Source organism: Acanthopagrus latus, chromosome 4 (genome assembly GCF_904848185.1).
Source record: "Acanthopagrus latus isolate v.2019 chromosome 4, fAcaLat1.1, whole genome shotgun sequence".
NCBI lineage: Eukaryota > Metazoa > Chordata > Actinopteri > Spariformes > Sparidae > Acanthopagrus > Acanthopagrus latus.
Window position 1 is genome coordinate 26,126,381 of NC_051042.1, and position 17,822 is coordinate 26,144,202.

Below are 17,822 nucleotides of genomic sequence, written 5' to 3' on the forward strand. Positions count from 1 at the left end.
TGACTGCAGCACTGTTCCACCTGAAGCACAGCCACTACAAAACTGCCTTGTTTAAATATAAAACAGTTTTTCGCTGTGGGATGAATAGTGTGAAGACCTGGATTGGCAGGTCACAGCCAGATACAGACAGATAAACAGAAGGCCACATCTGAAGTATTTCATTTAGAAAAACTTAAGTGTATATATATGCAGCATCAAATAGTAAGCTGAATTTATGTGCATTCTCTTTTGGTCATCTTAGTTGGGGACACCGTTTGTCAGATGATCATGTTGGTTCTTTAACATTCACTTCATTTTTGGCATGCTTGAGCACCTGCTTCCTCCATGATTATCTCTCTCCCATCAGCCAGGCAGACTCACATGATGTAGAGGAGGAGGAAAAGGAGGAGAGAAATTCCAATCTTTCTGCTCAACACTTCCTGCCCGGTAACCCACAGCGACAAGCATTTCCCTGTCCAACGTCAGTTGACAGGAAGTGATCATGGATTTTGGCAGAGGGACAGCTTTGATGTCCCAGAACATATGAATCAAGAGTCAGAGCAGGAGTCGGAATGGGGGCAGCACAAGAACAGATTGACGAGTGATTTTTTTGGGAAACAAAATTACGGATCGCTGATTTGTCTGCTGATATGAGCTTTATGAAAGAGATAAAGAGGCCTAGTCAATGCTCTCACAAGGGCAGAGAACAGCGAGGGAGGGCTAATCTAGTGGCTGCCATCTGTCGCTCTCCCAGACTCTCTCCTCGGTGTTTGCATTATTCTCTTTCATTCTGCTCTTACTCTTTATGTGCCGTCTTTTATCACATATTGGAGAATGAATGTGTGTACATGGAGACTTCTTCCATTAAGACTCTATTCTGTGCCAAGTAATGTTTGCAGCAGTCCTAACATACGACAAGACTACAGTATTTGAGGTTGAAAAATAAAGGCTACCATTTAGTCAAGTACATGGCATACTTAACTAGAAATACCACAATGATGACCTGAATTAAGAGCCTGATCATTTTTTTTTTATTTGTATGTCAAACAATTTCAGCAAGGATCCATCAGATTTGGTCATCAAAATGTTGGAGCAGAATGATCAGACACATTTTTATACTTGAAGTGGAAACAAAATAGCATAAAGAAGCAAGATGGTGTCATGTGTCCATAGCCATTAGTTTGTGCAGTCAACATTTCCTTAAAAATGACATACTAAAGTGACAATCTTGTATATCGCCAGTTTAAATAATAAATATGTTAATCCTTGCAGATGCCTGCCAAGTCACATATTGTACACTACATATGTGAAAACAGTGGAGTTTTCAATAAACTACAGCGTGTAGTGTTAATACTGTTTCATCTCAAGAACTTTGCTTGGATAGACAAACCATTGTTATCTCGTCTTAATACTGTTTCAAACGCATGCATATTGCTTAACACACCTATTTGCCAATGCAACATTAGAGCGATAAGCAAACATCACGCCGCTGCCATCTGAAAAAAAGATTTTGCTCCATACTCTGGTGTTGTAAAATGACTAATAAATGAAACTTTAACTTATAACCTGTTTTACAGTCTGCACACAGTATCAGCCATTCAGTTTCTGTCAGGCTCCAGCCATGAGAGTGTGACCTCTGGTAATGTAACACTAAAGGAATTATAATGAATAAATGAAAGACAGCACTGGATTGCTAGTCGTCAGGTTTACTGTTTCAAGAGAGACAGCGAAGTCTGACCTTTCCTAACCGACAGGACGATTGCTTGACTGACTGACCGACGGATTGACTGACTTGGCAGGAAACTGACTTCAGTGGTGGACTCGGCTTTACAAACCTCATGCAAATCCTTTCTGAAGGCTGCACCTACCCCTAAAGGCAAAACTACATTTTTAACTTCAGCTGTATTGCATAAGCAAAAAACCCCCCACGAGTTTGGAAAATGGACGTACGAATACAGGGAGGCTGCTGCGAGTGACACTGTTTTGATAGTGTTTAAGTCTTCACCATTGACAAGGAGCCATAATACAAACATTTACAGACAATACAAAGGACTCATTTTTTTTACATACAGGTTTGCATAATTTTCAAATGGGCTGGGCAATTTTCATAACTTCAGAAAAACCTTTCAAAGCACACTGTATAGTCTAGACACTAGATCCTTGTAATGAATGAATGAATAAGAATGAATAGAGACTTGCAGCTGGAGGGCGTGTGTTCAAGCTTCTGTCAGAGCAAAAACTCAAGCAAGGCTTTTAGAATCATGTTACAGCGATATACATTTTCAAGGTATACTGTTGAATAAAAACTGAAGATTATCACACAGTGTACATTTGCTTTTCTTCAGTAACATATTTTTTCAAGTTACATTAAGTTTCATGTCTATAAGGACACATTTTGTGAAATTAAGGGTTCATTCAACCCATTTCACTCTAGTAAACATCACTGTAACTGATATTGTCTAAAACCGCATATCATGATAACATAATTTTTCAGATGGTCATTTCATCGTGAAAATGTCACACAGTTGCAATCCTAGGTTGTGCCAATGTTGGCGCTCATCCTGGTGCCCACACACTTCCAGTAATCCTATTATTGTTGTCATCGACAAATACATAAAAAGACACGTGACCCATGTTAGTTCCCAACCTTTAGTTTTATGAAACAGCTTGTCCACAGTCATGCAGGTGGCGGAACACTGTGTAACCACACGTTGCATTTACCTACTAACAGCTGTCAGCAGTTAAACAGACAGTTACATTGATGTCTACCACACTAGATCGTAACACAGCACTGAAGAAATATCAATAACTATAATGACACCTCTACATTTTGCTATTTCTCTTCATCTGCACAAGTCTGACTGGTCCATCCTGGGAGTACACTGATTCCTAATGATCCAGATCAACTGACTGATGAGGAGTGTGTGTTTGTCTGTATATATTACCCATTTGTTCTGTGGTGTTTACTTAATCATACCTCATAAAAATCTCATTGGTGTATAAAATATATTTCATCGGTCACCATTTGGAACCATTTGCCAGACTTCCTCACTGCCATAGTCAGAAAACATAGACAAAACATTAGAAAAGGTCTTTGGGTTAATGTAAAGAGGCCATGCAAACAACACTGCCGTATATGAATACCCCATTCACACCTGGCATTAACATGCAAAGTGTATCTGCACTGTGTAAAGGTGCACATAACACATTGTGATCTGATCTCAGCACAGTGTGTGTGCAGTCTTTACAGCGTGATCACATTCTTAAGGAAAAAAGTCCACCCAGCAAGTTTAAAATGTCACCAACCTTGGCTCTTTCTGCAGGCTTCAGCATGCCGAGAGAAAAGCTACAAGTAGCAGCAGCAGCAGCAAGCAAGTCTTCTCTCGCTAAATTTTATTTTATACTGAATAAAATTAATGAGTTAATACTATGTGATTACTGTCCATGGCACTGCCTTCTTGACCTGGGAGGCCAGATCGGACAAACTTGTTTACATATTCAGAATCACATCATGATACAGTTTACATGTTTTCGTAATGTTCTTGTTATCACTAAGTCGTCAAGTAGATTGAGCCACTGCAATTCCCAGCAGCATCATCTAACTGTGGACACAACGAGACTTCTGTGACAGGAACTGTCATAGCTAGCAATATCAAGGCTGACAAATATCAACCTACCTTGGCCATTACAGTAATTAATACTAATAACAATGACTCGGTCAGCCTCATCAGTGATACAGCATACACAGTAGCTGGCATTCAGCTCTGATTGCATCATAACATTGACACTTTGGTTAAAAACAATATAAATGTGCATATTTCTTTAGGTCACACATTTTCATTGAACTACAAAAAATTATTGCATTGAGCATATTTTCAAGGTCAACATGAAGCATGAATGCAAAATCAATGCCTGCCTGAAGCGTGGTGGTGACGGACCCACCACACTTCATCAGAGTCTGGGTTTGTCTTTTCACCTATGGCTTGGCTTTCTCTGTCCGACCTCACCAGCATCAGCTCTGCTTTGGTCCCCGTCTCAGGGACTGGGACATCTCCGTCTCTGCTTTAGTATATATACACACAACACAGAAAACTGTTGGATAAATAGCCTGGCTGCCGCTGACCATAGTTGCCTCAGTAGCAGCTTGGAACCACACGTCTTTCTCTCTTTCTCTCACTCTGAGTCCATACGTCTGGGTCTGTGTCCCTACTGCTCTGTTTAGTGTGCACATGTAATACTGCACCTTGCTGCCATGTGGACTCTTCGTTTTTGGAGGAAATGCACACAATGAAGAACCAGACAGATGGATGAGACTGAGGGAAGGAGTCACTGATGTTTTTGATAGACCTTTCCTCCATTCTTTATCCCCCACTTCCTCATTCCCTGACTGTATCTATAACAGTCCTTTTTTTCCTCTCTCTCTCTTTCTGTCTCTCCATGTGACATCTATGTACAGTAAATCTAGCTACCCTACCAGTTGTGTGACCCTGACCTGTCCTCAACACTACTCTGTTCTGAAACAAGCACCGCCTGTTGTTCTGAGAAATGATTGATTTTCTGCCGCCTCGCTCGCTGACCTCACACCAATGACATCAACTCCATCCACAACTCTCCATCTCCCCGATGACTCTCTCTGCCTTCATCTGCCTAATTGTTTCTGTAAATAATAATCTGTCTCATTTATCAATTATTCTCCTCTCTACTGTTTATTTATCCCAACTATTATGACCATAGAGCTAAATCTTTAGTTAGCCCCATTAAAGTGGCATTTCAGCACAACCCATCCACCCACTCAGCCACATACGCCGCCCCATTCACCAGCGGTGTTCACACATTCAGAAAGTGCTGCAAATGCCTTTTGGAGTGTTTCACATTGGGTTTGATCAACACTGGTTGCAGTGCTGGGTTTTGTTTTCTTAAGAGGCAAGGCATGCCTCTCCCTCCTTTAGTCTGCTTTGACCCGCCCTGATTTGTCCATATATCAAAATGATATGACAGGACTGAATAAAGTACTGTGATAAACTGCTATTTTATAACACGAACTAGAGTTAAAGCAAGATATTTGTAGTAATGCGTGTATATGTGCAAGTGATTCCTCTGTAATTTTTACTGTGGTTTTAATGAAAATATTAAGGAGGAGGAGATCAACCTTCGAACATCTGCTGAATAAATTCTCTACCAGCCCAGCAGTGGGTCCGTCCAGAGGCTGATGTAATGTTGTAAATGCTGCTCAAAGTCACGTGGCTGCACCCACAGCAGTGATGATCACTAGCAGCACGACGGCGATGAAGAAAACTGTCAACTCCAGCTAACTGTAATAATCATAATGTAAACTGCAACCCTGACCTTTCATTCTACTGAAAGGCCTGAGGTGAGGCTCTGTGCAGCTGGCACTGGCAGCCGGTAATTGTTTTGCCTCGAGGATGCCTCAGCCTGGTGGAAGTTTGTGAACATGGAGGTCGAAGCCCCATTGATCGGCTGCAGGGCGACCTCCCTTTCAAAAACATAATCAGAGTAAGTGAGAAACAACAAGGAAAGCCCAGGTTCAGCATTGGCATTATGAAGAGTGTTTTACCTTACCTGCAGTGACAGAGAGCCTTCAGTCTCTGTGCTAAACTGTGTGTACAATTGTGAATGTGTGTGTCAGAGCCCTGATACACAACCACACCTCTTTAACAACCAAACCCTCACCAACATTAACGCCACTGTAACATTTTGCTGCCTTGAATACTTGTGGCAGCTGATCCTCCCCATCCTGTGGCAGACTCTTCAAGATAAAATGTGAGACCCTGCCCTTCAAACTGAATCATTAGCCAGATTTCTACATCTCTCATCTTAATGCATTTTCTAAGCAAATACTCTAATGTGACTGCCTGGATGTCACAAGAATATTCAAGAGGCTTGATGGTATCAGTGTCAGGCAGTGACCACTTAATCATAAAATCTGCATCAGAATGGACATTAAGCCTAATAATATTTATAATGCATTGGTTGCTCTGTGTTTTAAACATTTAATAATAGGGGTTGACGGACAAGTTTTTTTGAAGGCCGATACTATACAGATCAGTAATCAATGAGTCCACGCACCAATGTAGCCGACCAAAATGTACCAACCAACATCCTTTACTTGAGTACTTACATTTTTTGCATCTTTGTACTTCCACTCTACTTATGACTTGCAACCCAAACAGATAGTGTTGTGGCTGGGACATGGTAGGAAACCACAGAGTGGTGACTACAGATAGCGAGAGGATGCTGCATCAAACACAAAACATATTTCATCAGCAAGCGGACACAAAAAACATTGATTACGGCAATCGGAATAAATTACCGGCTTTGATAATCCGTCATAGAGCGCAAAGTCCACTGGTGGTATTGCAACAAAATGAAAAATGTTAGACCCGGCTAAAATGAGCCTGTAAACCATAAACTATCAAAAAAGTGGCAAAAACACGACATTGTGGATTCCAACTCTAAGACTTCCTGGGTTACGTTCTCTAAATTGATGTGAGAAGTGATGCTTATTTACTCTTTGCTCTGCTTATTTCATTTCAACCAGAGCAAAAAAATCCATTGTGGGGCATCCCATGATAGACTCAAAATCTCAAAATAAGGACACAACTGAGCACTGTTACTCTATCACTGATGACAGGTTCTGTTAGTCCATAATCTCAACCTAACATGAACGTCCCTCTGTGTGTCTGCAAGATATACTGATAGAGGAACATTCCCTGATCACTTGTCACCAGCCTGCCTGCAACCTGCAGAACTAGTTTGAACCCAGAGGAGACTTTCCTGCAAATCAGCCTTTACAGCTCACTTTCCACATATAGGCTCGCCTTATGGGAGTATCAATACATACCCCGTGTCAAAATATTGATCATAACAAACATCTAATGAAGTCATGACTTAGCTAGCTAACCACTAACTCCCATCCCAGTCCCAGGTTGTGTTGATGAGGATCAGCAGAGAAGCATCACCGCCCTTCAAAGACACTTTTCTCTTAATTTCTGAATCAAATATCCAAAGAAACATTAACTGGCGGAATTAAACACAGTCGTAACGCTCACGTGAGCCCCAACAGCCATTTTTAGAACCATCACCGCGACAATATCAAACTTAACTTGCACTCATGCTTAGATAAGCAGTTTCGCTTGCCTACCTCTCTCACCGCGGCCAAAAAAACACCCAACTTCCGAGCTTCTGAGCGGCCCGGAGTTCTCATCCAACACCTCTGGACGCTGTTCCCCGGACACACTGCGGAAGTTTATGATCCAAAGAAGGCGCCGTTTGTCTGAGAAATGCCAAAGTTTCGCAGCGTTGTTACTCAGAGAACCTGTTGCTGACAGCTCAGTGTGTGTCGCAACAACAACATGGCTGACGCCGAGTGAGCGGTGGTGGCTGCGAGGCTCGGCTGCGGGGCGCTGTTAACGTCTGACCGTCTGCCGAGTGGGAGGAGAGGAGAGGGGAGGAGAGGAGAGGAGAGGGGAGGCAGGGAGGGATACAAGTTGAACAGATGGAGAAGGCGAACAATTGATGGGAGAGCTGATGGGGAAACGATAAGGAAGAAGGCAACACAAGAACTACATAACTTTACAGTCATTCATTTGTCGTTTGAAGCTCTGCCTTCAAACGGCTGCCGAGGGCTTTGTCATGTCAGTGGAGAACAGATATTCCTCAACAATGTAAATTCTGACATTTTACCACACATATTGTCCGAGCCAACAATCATGAATTATTAATTTCTCTACTTAGTGGAACAGGTGGCCTTAATAATAAAGGTGGTCTGCTAAACAGATACATAGAAGGACCGGCATTTTAGTTTAATGTCGTTTTGTAAAACTGTAAAACTGTTTGAACTGATAATAGCGTTTAATAATCTACAGGATATAAAACTGAAAGTTGCTAAGCTGATTTTACTTTTTTCTGGCTGTTCACTACATAGCCCATAGTGCATTGCGGCTGATTTACGTTACTTTTTTGCGCCTTTGCCAAACGATTTCCGGCAGAACGTACAACGCTTTGCTGCCAGTTTACAAACCCAGCTTCCACCTCCATGCAAGTCGGGCAAAATGTTCAAAAAGGGGCCCCGGAGGAACTTTCGACAGAGAAAACAGAGCTCCAGTGACGAAGAGGACGAGCAGAAGAACAACGAAGATGGAGAGGAAAAGGAGAAAGCTCCAGTCGTGGTAAATAAGCCGTCCAACCTGAGCCAGAGCCGCGGCATCTCCTGCAGCTCCAAGCGGGAAACGACGCCTCCCAAGGCGGACAGCAGCGACGGAGAAGACGGTGAGCTGTTGGGAGTGACAGAAGAGATAGAAGAGAGGAGGAACGACAAAGATGGGATTAAGAAGCCGACAAACTCCATCCTCAGTTTCACTGACGACAAAGAAGGTAATTAAGTCTAAGTGTGGTGCTGTGAAGTTAATATTTTTAAAGATGGACCCAGTCAGATATTTAGTGAACGTTGCACGAACGTTACTCAACGACAGGTGGTAACAAACGTTAAATAAACGTAAGAGCTAACAGAAATATATACATAAAGGCTCAACATTATAAAAACACATTTTAAATGATATATTCATGTAAGTTGTAACGTAAAGCATTACAAGGAGGTTGATCTGTGCACACATAACTGTTTGAAGTGTAAATTGACGAGCACCTTTTTTTTTTTAATTTTTTTTTATCAATTTCAGATTTGTCAGGCATTATGCACCACCAGAATACACAATAAGCATAGAAAAGTTGGGTTTTGATGTGCTCCCTTGGGACATATTCCCACATAAAGTCGTGTTTACCACAAATCAGCAGACGTACAGAAAACCTGTGGCTACTAGGGAGAGCTGTAGGTGACCAGGAAGACTGCACAGAAGGTTTAAGTTGGGCTGAGGGTTACATTTTTGCTCACCGATCTTTGGTTTTCTTTTCACTCTTAGCTGACGGACCAACATTCAAACTGAAGAAGTCCTCTGACAAAGCTGTGCTGTTCCAAATTAGAAAGAAGGAGTCATCACCTGCTAAGACCAGCCAAAGGACAGGTAGGTACCAAACTGGGTTTTATTAGAATCACCTTTGAGCCAGACACTAGCAGGACATTATGATAGATGTCACACTCCAAACTCAAATCTTCTTGTATTGTATCAAGTATCGCAGAATTGTCATAACGCGGCGCCGTCATTAACGTGGCAGTATATCGCGATAATATTGTATTAATGCCTTAACATCAAAATCTTACTCATTGAAGTGATACTCAACACTTTAATCTTGTTTCAGTCATTATATCGTGAAGTGCTTGATCATGTTTTACAGTGTCATCATACTTGATCATTTTTGATATTAGAATCTCTTCCTCTCCTCTTTCCCAGGACCAGCAGGAGAAGGTGTCCGACCATCTGTTTCTCACAGGCAGGATTATGACTGTCAGGCCTCACCACATGGTCTACACCATATTGATGATGACAGTGGTGATTCAGATGATGACAACGATGAGGGTGATGATGGAGATGACAGTGATGAAGGTGGTGTCAGGTCTCCCTCAGTCAGCTCAGTAGCCTCAGACTCCAGCCGCTCAGCTACTAATCCAAGTATGTGTTTTTGTGGGTGTATGCTCTGTGTGTGTGTCAGAGAGCAAGTGAATGTGTCTTTTAAATCCATAAGTGGTTGTTGGTGTGTGCATGCTAAAGATTTTAGAGAATGGACTAGGTCAGTATTCAGTATGGAGGCTACAGCCACATAGCATTTGTGTATACTTGTGTTTATGTGTCTTTCAACTTGTCTTTACAGTCGTTATCCCTAATGCTAAAGCGATCGAGGCAGCCAGGAGGAAGCGTCAAGCTGCTCGAGGCCAGAAAGAGTTTATTTCCCTGGGTAGAGATGGCCATAGCTCCGCTGGAAGCACTCCGGATCACTACAGCAGGGAGGATGACAATGACAGACTTGATGATGATGATGATGATGATCCAGATGATCATGAGCGAAGAATCGAGTTTGCCCCTCGATTAAAGAGCATCAGGGAGAGGATAGCTGAGAAGCTTGGTATGGGACCATGGCATAGGTGGTGATTGAGTGGAGAGATTATGCACCAAATTGTGGGAATGGGAGGTGCACTGGTTTGATTGTTTGTGTGTTATCTTCTAGGGAGTGATGGAAGTCTCTCGGGGTCTGAGGGAGAAGAGCAAGAGCTTTGGGAGGAGACACAAATTGTGAAGGGAGTCAAGAGACGTCCAGGAGAGCAGGTAGGAAGAGATCAAGGCAGCCATCTTACTCCTTTTCCCCATATGGATCCCCTGTCCTTTAAGTAGACACTTTCGAATGGAACAGTAGTCTTACCTGAAGACTTCAGCCCTCCCCTCTCTACTGCAGCTTTGACATCCTTTATTTTTCCTCTTCTTAGAGTCCATCTGGCAGTGAATCCAGCAGCTACAGCTACAGCAGCAGTAACAGCAGGCGTAGACAAAAGAAGAGATCAGCAGGGGTCAGATTACCAAAGACTCTTCCTCCCATCAGTGTCTCAATGGTCAAGAAGAGGATCACTGGAAAGTAAGTGTCTTCTGGGGTTATTTGTTTTAATGTCACACCACAAGTATGCGGGTGTTGTAATCAAACACATTTAACACCTGTGTACTCCATCTCTGTGTAATTCACATCTCTATTGTTTTTTCTTTCTTTCTAGACTAGAATCCCTGAAGGAGGTACACAGAGCACGGCAGGCAGAGCTGAGAAGGATGGAGGGAGATGTTGAGAGTGCTAAAACCTCTGCAGAGACTCTGGAGGAAAATGCCCCAGAGAGCCAGCTGAAGTTTTACAGAGCCATGAACCTTTACGTCCACAACCTGGTGGAGTGTCTACGGGAGAAGGTCAGAAGTTAATCAGTCTGTCTAATTCATCTCCTCTGTTAATTGCCATATAAAAACAATTATGTAAAATAATTATGTTGATAGAACAGAAATCTTTATTGTATGTTTCCAAGATGTTGACAGTTTATTTCTCTAATGAACACACTTGGGTTGAATTTTAGTTTTTAGAGTTGGTTGGCAGGTTAAATGGTTTGGCAGTCAAGTATGATGGAACAGGTTTCTAAAAATGTTTACTGATTTGATGATTTTATGTTTTGATACCACATGTCATTATAAATGCGCAGTCTAAATTGATAATTAGCATATATTACCTATTGCATATGTTGTTTGTTTGACCTCAAATTTCTGTCCAAATCACACAGTTTCATCGGACAGAACCAGTTTGCCTTGAACAGTTTCTTGTCTACAGAATTACTCGCGCTTCTGAGGATAAATGCAAGTAAATGAGAATAAATGATAATTTGTTGACTGTTGACAGGTTGTTGAGATCAACTCACTGGAACTGGAGTTGCATTCTATGCTGTCTGACCAGATGGAGGCACTGTTGGATCAGAGACGACAGAGGACCAAAGAGCAGGCAGACCGCCTGCAGCAGCTCAGCTGTGAGTAACATCTGTGTTTTCATGTGTCTGTTTGTGCATTTGTGAGCAAACTGTATCTAAAGTACTCTATATTAGATTGAATGTATTTTTTCTCCACCCCTTTAATAGATGGCACAGGTGACCTCAGCAAAAACTCAGCCAATGGAACAGAAACTCAAGGGTGAGTGTGATAAATCTGTCAAAAATTTTTACTCTCAGTTTTTTTCCATGTATTATATCATTGTATACACTGCAACTTGCTGTAGTAGTAGTAAATATGAAATGCTTACAAAAACAAATTTAAATATCAAAAAGGTTTATACAAGGTCTGTCAAAATAGGTACGGTACTTATGTTTCTCTGATATGTTGCAGCGAGGCAGATGCTGGTGTTAAAGCTGAGGAAGATTTGGATATACCTGAAGACACACAGCTTTCAGCAGAGGAGGCCAGGCGGCTGCAGAAGATGACAGGTGAGAAATTAAATCTGTTCAGCTCTCTCTGTTTAACAAAAAGCTTCAGCCTACAGACCAGGGTTTATTTTAACAGAACAAATGTAGTAGTATAAAGTGTGACGCAGTATTATTCTGCCAGGCTGCAGTATAAATCTCTACTCTGATCCTTTTGTTGCTTTCATCTGTCTCTCCTCCCTTTCTGCCCCCTCTTCAGATGACATCCTGTTGAGGTCCAAGGCAGTGTTCTGTGATGTCCAGGATGAGTTCTGTGATGTTAAGAAGATTCTGTCCCACTTTGAAGAATGGAGAGGATCCTACTCTGACTCCTACCACAATGCTTACATCTCTCTATGTCTGCCCAAGTTGTTGAACCCCATCATAAGACATCAACTACTGGCATGGAACCCACTAAAGGTACATGTGGATACAAACACAGACCCTAGCTCATGGATACACACAGTTGTCAGCACACATGTGCCTTTATGTGTCCAATGTAATTTGTGTGTGTTTCAGGGTGCAGGTGGGGACTTTGAAAACTTTCCGTGGTTCTCAGCTGTAGAGACCTTTTGTCACGGTCATGGTCATGAGGAGCTGGAGCACACAGACAGACAGACACTGTCTGCTATCATAGAAAAGACTGTCCTGCCCAAGATGACAGGTAATACATTGTGTTTGATGAAGGCTGTGCCCAGGAACAAAATGAATAAAATAGTTCTGCTTTTACATTTTCTATAGAAAAACCTTGTTATCCAGGTCAGAAATGTCACTTTACTTACTATAGCCTGGCAAGGCTTAACAATAAGGCTGTACATAATTTCCTTATTCATTTATTTGTTTAACCAGTTGCTGTATTGTCAACACACTGTCTTTCACTTTGTTAGTCTGTAGATCACAGATTTGTGGACCTAAGTAAACATCACTTTCTCCTTGTCTTTATTTGTTTAGCCTATGTGGAGCTGGCATGGGATCCCTTATCTCGTCATCAGTCAGTCTGTCTGTCTGACGTTTGTCACAGACTGAAGGAGGACTATTCTGTCTTTGAAGGGGAGCGGAGTAAACCAGTCAAGGTAAAGCCAACACAGACATACATACTACATATATGGCATAATTCAAGGTACTTTTTACTGTTTTCAAAACGGTCTCAATTTAATACTGATATATTACTACTATATGACCTACATTAGCAAACACTTGAGTTGTTCTTCATTCCTGTCACCAGGTCAGATTCCAGCTTATCTAGGTTTCGATTGGTCAGAAAATTAAAACTCCTTTGCATAGCGGGAGACTGAATTGAGGGTTCTCACATTTTGAGAATAGAGGCTGCTTTGTACTCTAGTGGTAAGAAAGTTTACTTTATGACACTATCGTCATCTTTGTCCACAGAGGCCACCAGAATCAACATAAGTGAAAGTTCCCTTGTAGTGTTCAGCTTTTATAAGTAAATAAATAAATACATAAAATGTCAACATACAATATATATAAATATACAATAAACTGTGTATGAATGTGTTTGCGTTACCAATGTGTTTTCATGTCTCACAGGCATTTGTCGAGGCTGTGATCGGTCGACTGAGGAGCTGTGTCGATGAAGATGTCTTCATCCCTCTGTACCCCAAAAAGTCAGTTTCTTTTCTTGTTTCTTTGACTTCAAACATTATGTGACCATCTAGAAAGTAGAAAGCAGGTGTGACTTCCCATCATTATTGTGAATCAAGTGTGATACAATGATTTCTCTAACCATTAGGTTAGGTTTGCTCTTATCCATGCTTACAACAAAGAAGTCTCTTCTTTTCTTTGTCCAGCATACAGTACAGACTCAAATGTGTCTTGGCTCAGTCACTTGATAAAATTGTCGATCAAAGACCTGAAGCTTGTTTTAAGATCAGGTCAATCAAAAATACTATTTTGTTTTTTTTATTCAGGGTCCTGGAAGACCAGTCGTCTCCTCAGTGTCGCTTCAGAGATCAACAGTTCTGGATGGCCATAAAAGTAATGCTCCCCAACAAATGCTTCTTTGAATCCACGTTTGCACCTCATGTAGCCTTTCCAATTAAGGTGATACGTTTTTTCCCAGGCTGCTGTTTGTTAATCAGTTGTTTTGTGTTCACATTAGCTACTAGGTAACATGGGGAAATGGGAGTTGCTGCTTCCGGAGTCTGTGTTGAAGGAACTGATGTTGGACAAACTGCTGAACCGATACCTGATGATCACCATCTGCAGTCAGACACTGCACAACAATGCTGTCCATTCTTGCAGAAAGGTGTTTAAATTAATAATTTACACACTGAATATTTGTATTGTTAATGTCTGTGCACTTGATCTTGAAAATGGGCACGTGGTTTGTCTCGATCAACACCACTAACACCACTACTGCTCTCCCCCTCTCTCTTTCTCCAGATAGCAGATAGTTTGCCACTGTCCTGGCTGAAAGGACAGACCGTCTGTTTGCCTCAGCTCCAGAATTTCAGAAACCACCTAGTTGAGAAAGTACATACCATTTGCAAACAACAGCCTCCTGAAGACACAAACACCAGGTATGAGAAACTACACTAACTGCCATAAAGTTAAGTTAGTCACAGTGAAATGTACTATTTGAAGATTCAGCAGCAGTTAGACATAATATTGCCTCCCATTCCCCCATCACGTCTTTTTTGTTCTTCACAACTTTCCAAATGACAAAATGACTTAAATCTTTATTTAGCGGTTATGCTTATAAGTTCTTGCCGATATTATAACTTGTTTTAATACATCTAGAACAACAATGTGACTCACACAATTCTCTTGTGTGTCCTACTGTAGATCTGCTGTGGTTGAAGTGCTGCACATTTTAAGCAGAATCAGATGCAATGACTCCATCATGGATATAGCACAAAAATACCACTATGAAGATGTCATCTACTCTCACCAGCTGCTGAACCAAGAGGAAGCGTGAGCTAAAAATGCTGTGGAATGGAAAGTGGATCAAAGTGCTCTGTTAGGGGGGCTTTGCCTTGTGTCAAACGTAGCTGAACTGGATCACACATGGCACATAAAATGCCAAGAGCCATGAGGCCCATGATGTCTTCTTATGGTGGATAGCCACTTAAGTAAGACAAAGACTTTGACCAAACTGCATATATATTGGAGTGTGTGAGGTGGTGCAAAAGTATATGGCAACAAATGGATCAAAGCACTGAAATATTGAGGGGAAAATCATTCATCTCTGTGTTATTTTTAGATACGATCATTATGTTCTCTCTTTTGTACAAGAGATTGCTGTATTTTTAATAATAAATATGTGAAATTTGTTAATTAATCCAGAGTTTTATTTCGATTCTATTTCTGTTTCTATTTTCATTATTTATGTGACTTGCTGATAGATCGGACACAGAAACAAGGTTATGGCACAACCAATTTTTTAAAAAAGTCTTCCTTTATTTGATAGCAACAGCTGAAGAAAGCCAGGAAAGGGGGTAGAGAGAAATTGACATGCAGCAGTGGATGAAGTCTGCAGTTGAACCCAGGATGCTGTGGTGAGGGACGCGCACTACCAGATCACCTACCTGGTATACTACTTGCCATGACCGAGTCAGCGGTCATGGCAAGTAGTATCAGCGTTACATCAAGTTGAGAGTAATCATCATGAACCAGTGTCATAATTCGGTCAGCTCTGACACGGCCCAGGGGGAGGGTATCATAATTGGCAACTAAGGACAGGATATCATCATATCATTGTCTGGATAGTATATGGATAAAATTAAATTTGTAAAAACGCATTGTCTCAAAACATCAAACTATAGCATGAAATCAAGGCTAAGAAATTATTCTGCTTTGAATAAACTACTTCAAATTAATATTCTGTTACACACACATATTACAAAACACAGGTTTTCCCAATCGGCATTCTATGACCATACAGTGACAGATGGAAATCATTTTACTACCCATTACAAAGGTAAATTATCCCCAGGGACACCTGTGTTGGTGGTTGTATTTTCCTCACTTGCCTCTGTGTGTACCGCACACCGCACGGCTCATTATCAATCATCAAGCCCATCAACAAATACAGGGTTATACATGTCAGGGTTTAAGTCTAACAGTAGTTTTTTTGTAGTAGTAGTTTGCAGTTAGAGGAATTATGGTTACACTGTACATAGACCACAAGTTAAAAGTAATTTATGCACATTTAAACGAGAAAGCAATTTTTCATATTTAAGTGTGTTTCTCTGAGAGACAGAGTTATAAAGTCTGTGTATAAAGTCTTCATAGCTCCAGAAGAAGCTGCGTGTAGTCTGATAAATTGCTTCCAGTGATCTCAGATAGTGGGTAAGTTAATTGTGGGTAATGTAGGCACCAGTTTTTGAACAGGAAGGATAATCAATAGAATTAAAGCGATATTTCTGGTTCTGTTTTCATCAGGTTTGACCATCAGTTTTTAACCTGTCCATAACGAGTCTAACAGTGTCCAAGTGTCCAGAGAAGTACAATGCTAGACCAGCTGAATACCTTTTTAAAAGCTACATTACCTACATTACCTGCATTGCGATTCAACCTCACATGGCATCACTGGAGGAGAATTATCAGGTCACATGTAGCTTCTTCTGGAGCCACAAAAGGCTTTATATTAGTTTTTTTTTTTACATGTGTAGCAGAACTCAAGACCTACAAACATGCTTTAATTTGTAACTTTCAGGTCAGTGCTCTCTCTCGAGACACGGTAGCTTTCCAACCCTGTGCAGGTAGAGGAAGGGTTGGACGAGCCCACAGACTATGCCCAGACTTGTAGCCACATCATAAACTATAGTTGGAACAGTAACTAGCATCATCACATAGTAAATCGTCAGTGGTGGTAGATAATTGACCACAAAACACAACATGTTAACGAAAATGATGGTGATGGCTTTTCTTTTCATCTTGTCTCCTCTTCCCCTCTCCTCCGCCTGCCTCTCTCCTGGACCGGGCCGCCTCAGAGAAAACAATACTGCGAAGTAGCAGTAAAGAAAGATGCAGAATGTGGGGACAAACCACAACAATCCAATCACTGATGCTCTTTGTAACATAAGGAAAAACACCAAGAAGACAACACACCAGGCAAGGGCACACTGTGTCACTGCGTACTTCAGGGGCTTTAGCCTGGGAAACAGAAACACAGCACAGTGTTCAGTAAATATTTGTTATTGTCACAGGTCTGACTTAAAGTCTGTAGAAAATCAGTTAAAACACCAACCTGATGAAGGTCAATGGGTGGACCACTGCAATGTAACGCTCCACACAGATGCAGCTCTGGAAAACAGGCCGGCCGGTCCACACCAGATACATCTGCACGATCAACAGGAATGGAAGACCATCTACGGCACGTTCAAATCCGTACATACAATACAGCTGGGCTGGCAGTCCCAGGCAGTAGAGAATCTCACAGAAGGCCAGGCTTAGGAGGTAGGTGTCTGAAGCCAGCAGCTCTTTGGTTCCATGACAAATCAGCCAAAACATCCACATGTTTGCTGGGACACCTACCACAAAGTTACCGAGCAGGGCGATGGACATAATATAAAGACCAGCATCGGTAATGTCTTGCGTGGTGGGCATACATTTTGTCGAGGTATTGTTGAAAAGAGAATCATTCAGTTGAGTTGCAGACATTTTCGCAGTGGTTCCTCAAGGTGGTGAAGGCCCTCCAGTGTCCACAGTGGTCACAGATTCGGTAAAAACTTCAGCTTGTGAATCTTGGAGTGAAAACGCTTCAAGTCTCAAGGTGTGTTTTCATGATCTCTCTATCACCTGCACCTTCGCTTAGCTGAACTCGTGACACAGACTTTCCACACAAACTGTCCTCATAGCAAAACAAACGCTTCGCAGGCAAATAGCTTGATTTGCATCAATGATGCATGAACACTCAAATCAAATACACTTTTTTAAATATATAGCCCAAAATCACAGTCACATTGCCTCAAAGGGCTTTACAATCTGTACAGTG

General features: G+C 41.6%; 3 protein-coding genes across 3 annotated transcripts in view; 1 reads left to right on the top strand and 2 right to left on the bottom strand.

The window, feature by feature from the left end:
- The window catches only part of itsn2b (intersectin 2b), a 33,515-nt gene extending 26,118 nt beyond the window's left edge, over positions 1–7,397 (bottom strand). The window contains exon 1 of the mRNA XM_037096191.1: positions 7,142–7,397. The gene's annotated coding sequence lies outside the window, so the exon portion shown is untranslated. The remainder of the gene's footprint in view (positions 1–7,141) is intronic.
- Positions 7,398–7,903: 506 nt separating this feature from the next.
- Positions 7,904–15,164, top strand: gcfc2 (GC-rich sequence DNA-binding factor 2). The gene is made up of 18 exons (XM_037096192.1): positions 7,904–8,373; positions 8,916–9,017; positions 9,345–9,563; positions 9,763–10,014; positions 10,117–10,214; positions 10,373–10,518; positions 10,652–10,835; positions 11,314–11,437; positions 11,546–11,597; positions 11,790–11,887; positions 12,084–12,283; positions 12,383–12,527; positions 12,815–12,936; positions 13,412–13,488; positions 13,792–13,858; positions 13,983–14,129; positions 14,267–14,403; positions 14,669–15,164. The coding sequence occupies exons 1-18, from the start codon at positions 8,052–8,054 to the stop codon at positions 14,799–14,801; spliced, it is 2,625 nt and encodes an 874-aa protein (XP_036952087.1). The 5' UTR covers positions 7,904–8,051; the 3' UTR covers positions 14,802–15,164.
- A 349-nt stretch (positions 15,165–15,513) lies between these two features.
- LOC119018493 (P2Y purinoceptor 4-like) lies at positions 15,514–17,394 on the bottom strand. Its single transcript, XM_037096196.1, has 2 exons — positions 17,076–17,394; positions 15,514–16,981 (listed from the first exon to the last, which is right to left on the bottom strand). Exons 1-2 carry the CDS (start codon positions 17,390–17,392, stop codon positions 16,543–16,545), a joined length of 756 nt encoding a protein of 251 aa, XP_036952091.1. The 5' UTR covers positions 17,393–17,394; the 3' UTR covers positions 15,514–16,542.
- Between the last annotated feature and the right edge of the window lie 428 nt (positions 17,395–17,822).

Bases quoted from the DNA above. Each gene is read 5' to 3' on its own strand.
- gcfc2 (XM_037096192.1), top strand. From the start codon at position 8,052: ATGTTCAAAAAGGGGCCCCGGAGGAACTTTCGACAGAGAAAACAGAGC. The intron at 10,519-10,651 runs GTAAGTGTCTTC...CTTTCTTTCTAG, and splicing joins AAGAAGAGGATCACTGGAAA to ACTAGAATCCCTGAAGGAGG. The intron at 12,284-12,382 runs GTACATGTGGAT...TGTGTGTTTCAG, and splicing joins TGGCATGGAACCCACTAAAG to GGTGCAGGTGGGGACTTTGA.
- LOC119018493 (XM_037096196.1), bottom strand. From the start codon at position 17,392: ATGTCCATCGCCCTGCTCGGTAACTTTGTGGTAGGTGTCCCAGCAAAC. The intron at 16,982-17,075 runs GTTGGTGTTTTA...TCTGTTTCCCAG, and splicing joins CACCCATTGACCTTCATCAG to GCTAAAGCCCCTGAAGTACG.